General features: G+C 34.8%; 1 protein-coding gene across 3 annotated transcripts in view; it reads left to right on the plus strand.

Annotated features, from left to right (window-relative positions):
* Positions 1 to 10,522, plus strand: part of nf1a (neurofibromin 1a) — a 130,867-nt gene that overhangs the window by 119,007 nt on the left and 1,338 nt on the right. For 2 of the 3 annotated variants that reach the window (XM_073818491.1, XM_073818492.1), the window contains exons 53-56: positions 588 to 688; positions 3,046 to 3,188; positions 3,447 to 3,493; positions 4,912 to 5,125. In XM_073818491.1, coding sequence (XP_073674592.1) covers positions 588 to 688; positions 3,046 to 3,188; positions 3,447 to 3,493; positions 4,912 to 5,125 — 505 coding nt within the window. Of the gene's footprint in view, positions 1 to 587; positions 689 to 3,045; positions 3,189 to 3,446; positions 3,494 to 4,911; positions 5,126 to 6,111; positions 6,166 to 10,522 lie in introns of all 3 variants that reach the window. The other variant, XM_073818490.1, reaches the window with a different exon arrangement.

Raw genomic sequence — 10,522 nt, forward strand, 5'->3', positions numbered from 1 at the left:
CTTGTGCTTTAAATCCTCCTGGAGGTGGAAATACCTTTTGAAATTGTTGAATATTCATTTTTTTTATGTATAGAACAGGAAAGTTAAAGGGATAGTTCACCCAAAAAATGAAAATTGTGTCATTAATTACTCACCCTCACGTCATTCCAAACCCATAAGAACACACATTAAGATATTTTTGATAAAATCAGAGAGTAGTGTAACTGACGCATTCAAGGCTCAGAAAGAGAAGTGAATTAAGGTTGTGTTTTGTTTTTTGCGCACAAAGTATTCTCATAGCTTAATCAAATAATGGTTGAACCGCTGATTTCACATGGACTATTTTAACAATGTCCTTGCTACCTTTCTCTGCCTTGAATGTGTCAGTTTTGTGCTGCCTATGCAGGGTCAGAAAGCTCTCAGATTTCAAAAGTATCTTAAATTGTGTTCTGAAGATGAACGTCTTGTGAGTTTGGAATGACATGAAGGTGAGTTATTAACGACAGAGTTTTAATTTGTGGGTCAACTACTCGTTTAAATAAAGATGACTAATTTACTTTCTCCTGTGATGTGTTTTTTTTTATCGCAAGTATTGTTTTTAATTGCAGGCAACACTGGTGAAATACACTACGGATGAGTTTCATCAGAGGATTCTGTATGAGTATTTGGCTGAGGCCAGTGTGGTTTTCCCCAAGGTCTTTCCAGTAGTGTGAGTATCTGCCATATTACATACCAACACATCACTCTCATCACTCTGAGTCAGTCAAGATCCATTTATCTTCTATAGTTTACCATGCTAAAAATATTTTTTTTTTGGTAAAATTATTAAACAGGATTAACTGTAGTTTCAAACCCATAAATGATTTGTTCATCTTTGAAACACAAATTAAGATATTTGTAATGAAATCTGAGAGACTTCTGTCTCTCCACCTCACCCAAACCTCTTGTTTTAAAACATTTGCCAAATGTTTAGTCCAAGAGTTTTAAAGAGACATCATCTCTTTATATGAAGAGCAGATTTAATTCAGGCTTTTATTTACATATAAAAATTGATCAGTGAACATTAACAGAACCATACTTGCCTGTTGTGTGAAAACCAGTCTCAGTAGTTCATCTGGCTTGACAATTGAAAATTAACCTCATTGTTTCCCGTGTCAAACAAGCTAGCTTGTGACCAAATTTGAATGCTGTAAAATGTGAATAAAAGCCTTATGTTTAAAACGATCATGTCTAGAAAACAGTTGTGCTACTTAATATTTTTTTAGAAATAATTTTTAGGATTATTTCGTCATGGACGTATGTTCTATGACGGTGTTTTAGTGCCACATTAAAAAAAAAAAATCTAAGATTACAAGATTTAAGTCATAATATTTCGAGAATAAAGTCAAAATATTACAAGAATAAAGTTGAAATACTACAAGAATAAAGTTGAGAAAACATTTCTTGAAACATTTCGACTTTATTCTCAAAGGTTTTGAGAAAGTCTAAATGTTTTGAGAATAAAGTCGAAATGTTTAGACAATAAATATTTATTCTTGTAATTTTGACTTTATTCTCATAATTTCGACTTTATTCTCTTAATATTTTGACTTTATTCTCGTAATATTTTGCGTTTTAGTGCCACAAAAAAAAAGTAAGGTTACGAGAATAAAGTCAAAATATAGCGAGAATAAAGGCAAAATATTTTGACTTTATTCTCATAATTTCAACTTTATTCTCAAACATTTAGTTTTTTGCAGTTTAGTGCCACATTTACAAAAAAATGTAAAGTCGAAATTTTTCGAGAATAAACTCTAAATGTTTCGAGAATAAAGGCAAAATGTTTCGGGAATAAAGACGAAATGTTTCGGGAATAAAGACAATGTTTCGAGAATAAAGGCGAAATGTTTCGAGAATAAAGGCGAAATGTTTTGGGAATAAAGGCGAAATGTTTTGGGAATAAAGACGAAATGTTTTGGGAATAAAGGCGAAATGTTTTTGGAATAAAGGCGAAATGTTTCGGGAATAAAGACGAAATGTTTCGGGAATAAAGACGAAATGTTTCGGGAATAAAGGCGAAATGTTTCGGGAATAAAGGCGAAATGTTTCGGGAATAAAGGCGAAATGTTTCGGGAATAAAGGCGAAATGTTTCGGGAATAAAGGCGAAATGTTTCGGGAATAAAGGCGAAATGTTTCAGGAATAAAGGCGAAATGTTTCGGGAATAAAGGCGAAATGTTTCGGGAATAAAGGCGAAATGTTTCGGGAATAAAGACGAAATGTTTCGGGAATAAAGACGAAATGTTTCGGGAATAAAGACGAAATGTTTCGGGAATAAAGGCGAAATGTTTCGGGAATAAAGGCGAAATGTTTCGGGAATAAAGGCGAAATGTTTCGGGAATAAAGACGAAATGTTTCGGGAATAAAGACGAAATGTTTCGGGAATAAAGTTTAAATGTTTTGAGAATAATTCAACTTTATTCACCTATTCTCGTAATTCTGACTTTATTCTTGAAACATTTTGAATACCGAAAAAACCTCACCTGGCTGTGTAGCCTTAGTGATCCTAAAGACCTTGATTAGCTTGTTCAGTTGTGTTTAATTAGGGTTGGAACTAAACTCTGGCTGCACTAGCCGGTTGAGTTTAATGAGAAATAGTTTGAAGATTGTGTTGTTTGTTTACTTCACCAACCTAACAACAAGCTTTTCAGATCAACTTGCGTAATGTACACAAATTATCTTTTTGAACATGCGTGAAAACGTTCTTGTATGTTCACTTTAACTTTCTGGGCGCGGCTATTTGTAAATTTGATGGGTCTGGCTTCTGGTTTCGTTCGCATTCCAGCTGTTTTTAGCTGTACAAAACAGCTTGTTCTGCTGCATGATATTGCTAATTGGTGTGACTTCAAGTTTTTACCATTTACTGCATGTTGTTGTCGTTATTTCCCTATAGCAGCTATAGCAACTATTGAATGGAAAATCTCACCCATAGGCTTACTTCTGCGTTAAAGAATAAGGTGGATATTTAGCTTTGGCCCTGTAGTTTCACATTAATTTTCCCTGTGTCATTTTTTTTTATCCATTATAGCCACAACCTGCTGGACTCTAAGTTGAGCACCGTCCTTTCCATGTGCCAGGACCCCAACCTCCTAAACCCCGTCCACGGCATCATTCAGAATGTGGTCTATCATGAGGAGTCGCCTCCTCAATACCAACCGTCCTGTTTACAGAGTAAAGCCAATCTCTCCTGTCGTTTAATCACATTCAGATTTCTTAGCAGATGCTTTCTTAATTGTCTACAAAGAATGTTTTTTTAAAAGTTGTGCTGATTGTATTGTGACTTGTTGTAAAAAAGTTTTCTGCAAATATTGATATGCTGTTTATTATCATATATACTGACTGTCTGTCTGTGTCTGACTGATCTCCTTTTTTCCCTCTTGACTCTCCATCACTCTCTTTCTCTGTCATCTCTGTCTCTCTGACTCACAGGTTTCGGGTTCAATGGCCTTTGGAGGTTTGCCGGGCCCTTCTCTAAGGTATGATTAACTGCTTTCATTTTCCAACAGAGCGCAGTGAAGAAATTGTGTGCTGCGGTCTCTCTGCAGCTTCCTAGATTTATTGACCAAAACGGCTTCCCCAAACATCTCTCACACCCATCTTGTGTCTCCGAACTCTTACTCTCCCACAGTTCTGCTGTGTGGTTTAAGAAGGTGTAAATGGCAGGGATGTATTGCTTATGTATACCTTGCTGAATGAACTGTTTTCCTTCTTTCATGGCTCAGCAATAATGATTTGTTTTATCCTGGCTTGTCAGGCCAGTAATTCAGGTTTTTACTTGCTCTGCTCTAACTTATTATATTATTTACTTTTTAAACGACTATTTAATTATCTTTATTTGTTTTTTGGAATAGATTTGTATGTGCTGGAAAAAATCTTTCTTTCATTAAACACGTTCTTGTCAGACCAGAATTTTAATTGCAGACAGTATTTTTAATGTAATGTGTTATCGGATTGAAATTACTTTCTTAATCACTTTTAAATTCAGTTTTAATTATATTGTTCAGAAATATTCGATTTTAATTATATTCTTATGTAATACGTGTTAGAGAAAAAATCTTCGAATCTTTTCTTCATCAAAAAGGTTTTTCCCCATAGCTTTGTCACACCACTACACCAATTTCTATAATGTATCTAATGTAATAAAACCATACATTTTTGTAGTTAAAATATTGGCGGGGAAATAAAAAGAATATTCCAAAAGAATATTTTAATGGGCCTCACCACAAATATTTTTTGCACGATTTTTGAATCTTTGGAAGATTATGTTTTTGAAAGAAGTCTCCTCTGCTCATCAAGTCTGCATTTATTTGATCTAAAGTACAGCAAAAACAGTACAATTTTGCAATATTTAAAAGAGCTCTTTTCTATTTGAATATCTTTTATTCCTGATTTCAAAGCTGAGTTTTTAGCATCATTACTCTAGTGACATGATCCTTCAGAAAATTATTCTAATATTCTGATTTGCTGCTCAAAAAACATTTGTTATTATTAATATGTTGAAAACAGTTGAGTTTTTTCAGGTTTCTCTGAATAGAAAGTTCAGAAGAACAGCATTTATCTGAAATAAAAATATTTTATAACATTATAATGTCTTTATCATCACTTTTGATCAAGTTAAAGCATCCTTGCAAAATTTATATATATATATATATATATATATATATATATATATATATATATATAATTATATAATCATTATTGCTTGCTTTGACCTCAGCAAACTCTAAAGATCTAGGTTAATCCATGTTATTACTATTACTACTGTTGTCACTATTGCTCGTAGTCAAGGTCAGAGTAATGAAACTTACACTCATCATGATTTGTGCCAAATCTAGGGACTCACATATGTCACCCAAAACTACATCATTTCTAATCAGACCTGCTTTTCCAACAGCAAACCCAAATTCCAGACTACGCGGAGCTCGTGGTTAAATTCCTAGATGCTTTGATCGACACCTACCTTCCTGGTATTGAAGAAGAAGGAGAGGAGTCGCTGCGCACGCCCACCTCTCCGTATCCGCCCACCGTCCAGAGCCAGCTCAGCATCACGGCCAACCTCAACCTGTCCAACTCCATGACGTCTCTCGCCACCTCACAGCATTCACCAGGTCAGTGCTCACTTCCTGCATCCATACGCACGCACACCTAGGCACAAATTAGTCAGTAGTCGCTCTTAACTTCACAGTTCACATTCTTCCCGAGCTACTCACACCTGTTCGCGTAAATGCGATTTACGTGAGTAACGATAACGCTTACTCATTTTGATGGCATTGCGACATACCCGAGCAATAAAAAAATAACACCGTAACCGCTCTGTTGCATTTGCGGTCAATGCTTTACTGTCCACATCTCGAGAGCGTCGCCAGTTTACAGTTTGCCGGGCTTGGCTAGATGTGCGAGATTTAGACTAGACCATCGTACAGGGCTTTGACAGTGGTTGTGTGTGCATTTGACACCTTTGCTTTGCGTTTGTATCTTCATTAACCTCACTGCATTCTGTCTCCTTTTCATTGGGAATGTGCTGTCGGTTCAGAGGGCCCTATAGTTTATAGACGGTCCCCAACTCTCTCCCATCCACGAACCACAGAGGAGGTGCCACCGAAAACAGCTGGTACAAACCTAAACTATAGAGCTGTGTTGGGCAATTAATGTCCAGTTCTATAGTTTGCGAACTGTGGTAACTTATTTAAGTGCCTATTTTCTTGTCTTTACTTTTTTTCAGTGGTGGCAGTGTGATACTATTGAGTTAAAATTGGCCATTAAAAGGGTGTAAATTCATAAACGGAGGTATTTCTATATCTGTGTATGTAACGGAAGTCACTAGATGATGTCTAAATCACATTCCTTCTCACTAATTTCTCTTTTTGATATGGATTTAATCTGCATTTTGAGCTAATATCAACTACTGCTTAGCTTCACTGTTCAGCAGAACTCTGCTTTTTGCGGTAAAACGCAGTTAGATGTATCTGTAAGCTGCCATTTTTATTTTGATTTCCTGTTTCTTCCATTCATCTGTCCTTCCTGTCCTCTTTTGAGTTGTGAATGTGTCACTCATGTCTTTTTTTTTTTTTTTTTCTACTCTCTCTGTGTGAAGCCTGTCTGCCTTGCTCTAAGTCGGCCGTATTCCCACCTCACCTCGTCCTCCCAGGTACTCATCGACCTCCGTTGTGTGAAAATAGCAGTTGTTGCCATTCGCAGAGTGTTTGAATTGTAAATCTGCTGCTGGAGTCAGCAATAGATGCTACTATCAGATCAAAGCAAGAGGGGCTGCTCTAACAGGAAGTGTGAAGGGGAAGATCACAAGGGCCTGGTTACAGACACTTACAAACGCAGCTGAGGACTGAACATTTGCAATTTTAAAAGCATCGTTAAAGGCTTTTCACACTCAAAATTGCGAGGCCACTGTCATTTTTAACCCTTCGTAATGCTGTTACTGACCTCTCTTAATTTTTTTAAAATTATAATATATATATATTTTAAATATGTGACCCTGGACCACAAAATCAGTCATAAGGGTCGAATAAATAAGCTTTCCGTTGGTGTATGGTTTGTTAGGATAGGAAAATATTTGGCCGAGATACAACTATTTGAAAATCTGGAATCTGAGGGTGCAAAAATATCTAAATATTGAGAAAATCGCCTTTAAAGTTGTTCAAATGAATTTCTTAGCAATGCATGTTACTAATCAAAAATTATGTTTAGATAAAATATCTCCATGAAACATGATCTTTACTCAACATCCCAATGATGTTTGGCATAAAAGAAAAATCAATCATTTTGACCCATACATTGTATTTTTGGTTATTGCTACAAATATATCCATGCTACTTATGACTGGTTTTGTGGTCCAGGGTCACATATTTCATATATGTATACAGTGCTGATAGATGACTTACAAATCATTACTGATTTCAAATTACGTGACAAAAATTGTAGTTAGTAACGTAAACCATTACATAACACATTTCAGGTGATTTAATCAGACTACTTTTTGATTACTTTTGACCTAACTTGTCTATCACTTGTACCATAATGATATAAAAATACATAGAGAAAGAAAATTCATCCGTTCCATCCATTCGCTATTAAAAACATTAAACATTAGTAAAAGTTTCCTAAACTGGGATTTGTAAAGGAACTGCAGGGGGTTTGTGAGATTAATGAAAAACTAATAATAAATTAAATTTAAAAAATGTTGAATTACAATATATATTTTAAAAATAACAACCATCAAAATAAAATCTGAATAAAAAAACTTGCACTTGTGTGTCATGTAATCAATATAAAAGTAACTTTAGTCTGATTACAAATATTTTTAAATGTAATATAATGTAAACAATGTAATTGGTTACTACTCAGCACTGATTATATATAGACTGAAGTTTAAATTTTTAATGGTTTTCAAAGACGTTTCTTATGCTCATGAAGGCTGCATTTATTTGATCAAAAATACAGAAAAAAAAATAATATTGTGAAATATTATTTCAATGTAAAATAACAGTTTTCTATGTAAATATATTTTAAAATGTAATTTATTCCTGTGAATTTTCAGCATCATTACTCCAGTCTTCAGTGTCACATGATCCTTCAGAAATCATTCTAAAATGCTGATTTATTATCAATGTTAAAAACAGTTGTGCTGCTTAATATTTTGTTGGAACCTGTGATTTATTTTTTATTTTATTTTTTCCCCAGGATACTTTAACAAATAAAAAGTTGGGGGAAAAACAGCGTTTTTTTTAAATATAAATCTTGTTGCTGTTCTTTTTAACCTTTTATGCATCAAGAATCCTAAACAGGTGCAAAAAATTAAGCTGTTTCCAACGTTGATAATAACAGTAATTAATCAGCATATTAGAATGTTTTTTTTTTCTTTTCTTTTTTTTGAAGAATCATGTGACACTGAAAACAAGCAATGGCTGATAAAAATGTGGCTTTGCATCACATGAATAAGTTTTACTTTAACATGTACTAATATAGAACACCATTGTTTTAAACTGTAATACTGTTAAATTTTGGTATTTTATAATATAATGAGTGTGTGTGTGTGTGTGTGTGTGTGTGTGTGTGTGTGTGTGTGTGTGTGTGTGTGTGTGTGTGTGTATGTATTAGGGTTGTGACGATGAGGAAATTTCCCCACCGGTTAATTGACATGTGACAACACCGGTAATACCGGTATCACCGTGGGGGTGGGGGTTTCCTAGGAACGAAGACGAGAGCATGCACTATAATTAAAAACTATGCTACAATGCGTCATATTTCATTTATCACGTGAGGAGAATGAGAGGAGTCGAATTTACAGAAAGAGAATGGCGGACGATTAAGTGTCAAAACGCAATGCAAAAGCGCCTGTTTGGCAATATTTTGGGTTCAAAGTTTTTTTTTGTAGTTTCGTTGTCGTCCATTCAAACAATTGACGCCGAATTGCCAATACCGGCAAAACTGAAAGTGAAAGCATAATACGCACGCATTTATAAGCTATTTAAAAGCAGAAAAAACGAGAAAAGAGCTCTTTATTGCCAAACAGGCGTTTTGCATTGCGTTTTGACACTAAATCATCCGCCATTCTCTTTCTGTAAATTCGACCCCTCTCGTTCTCCTCACGTAATAAAAAAAATGAAATATGACGCATTGTAGCTATGTTCAGTTTTTAATTATAGTTCATGCTCTCATCTTAAGTAAATTATTATAATTATATTTTCCATTTAATTCAAATAAATATTTAATAAAAAAACGAATAGGCATACTACTTTAAAAAAAAATGTGGGGACGGTTCACGGTGGAAAAAGTGATGTCACCGGTGTTGCGTCTTAAAACGGTAACACCGTCAACACCGTCTATCGTGGCAAGCCTAGTATGTGTGTATGTGTGTATGTATATATGTATGTATACAGTAGTCAACATTCGAAGTGGATCAAAAAGTTAATCAAAAGTTGTCCTAAGATAAGAACGGGTATTCTTTTTGGTTTTAGACAAATTTGATGAAAGGTTTTGATCCACTTCGAATGTTGACTACTGTATATATATACAGTTGCAATCAAAATTATTCAACCCCCCAGAGACTGCAGTACTTTACAAATAAAAGCTTGTCTGAAGTTTCAGGACTTTAATAAAAAATGCATCTACAACAGTTTACTGGCATATTAAAAGTGACAATGTCAATATATAATGTAATGTGTTTGAGTTATAGGATTTTTTAATAACACAGCTATGTCAGAATTATTCAACCCCTATTCAACATTGCCATTTTAAGTCATTTATTTTTGTGGTAGGGAACAAAATTATCCTAAAACACAACACAAAGGCTTTATAAACTATTAAAAAACTGAATCGGCTTGAGATGTTACACATCTATACATTTATCCCATGCATGTGCTGAAGTTGAGTAGCAAATATGGTAAAGTCAACAGAGCTTTCACAAAAGCTATAGAGAAGAAATAGTTTTATTGTATTAGAAAGTCTAAGGCTACGTGAAGATTTCTACGACATTAAAAGCCTTATTCCTTAGTTTAAAGTGTGTTGTACCAGAAAACCTTTGAGGGTGTTGAACCAAAAATGCACATTTCATAATGTTTCTATCAGAGCAACTGAGAAAAACCTGCAATGTACAACCAAAGACTTGCGAGATGACCCGATGAAAGGAGGACAAATATTTAATTCCAGAGTAGAAGATGAACATAAGATAGGCATGGCCTTCATGTTGGGGCATCTTGGCGAATACCATTCTTGATCAAGAAGAACAAAAAGGTCAGCTTGAATATGCTAAATTAATTTGAATAGACCTGTGGAGTTCTGGAAGAATGTTTAATGGAGCGATGTGGCCAAACTAGAACTTTTTGACCGTATAGATCAGCGGTATGTCTGGTGCCAAAAAGGAAAACTAATGAGCAGAAGAACACTATCTCCATGATCAAACATGGAGGTGGGCTGATCCAATTATGGGGTTGTTTTACTGTAGCATGAAGTGGAAAACATGAGCGTATGAAGGAAACCATGGATTCTTTGAAGTATCAGGCCATTTTGCCAAAGAATTGTGATGCCTTTGGTGCAAAGACCAAAGAATGATGATCAATGGACTTTCCTACAGGACAATCATCCCAAAGTAAACATCCAAATCTACTTATGCTTGGTTCAGGGATCAGTCACAGAATGTTCTCGAGTTGCCTGTTCAGTCTCCGGATTTAATTCTCATTGAAAATATTTGGTCGAATTTGAAGAAAGCAGTGGCAAAGTGATAACCAAAGATTATTCCATGATCTAAAAGCTTTTTCAGCCGGGAATGGTGCAAGATTGCAGTAGAGAGGTGATCAACGCTTCTTAAAACTTTCAAACAGCGTTTATTGGTGGTTTTAAATAATAAACGATTCTGCACCAAATTTTACTTTTGGGGGTTGAATAATTTTGAACATGAACGTTTCGAGCCAATTTGTTTGTTTTTTTCCATTATTTATCAATTTATGTTGTCAGAATAACTCAAATGTGTATTAAAATACTTATCTAATAGT

Source organism: Garra rufa, chromosome 14 (assembly GCF_049309525.1).
Source record: "Garra rufa chromosome 14, GarRuf1.0, whole genome shotgun sequence".
Lineage (NCBI taxonomy): Eukaryota > Metazoa > Chordata > Actinopteri > Cypriniformes > Cyprinidae > Garra > Garra rufa.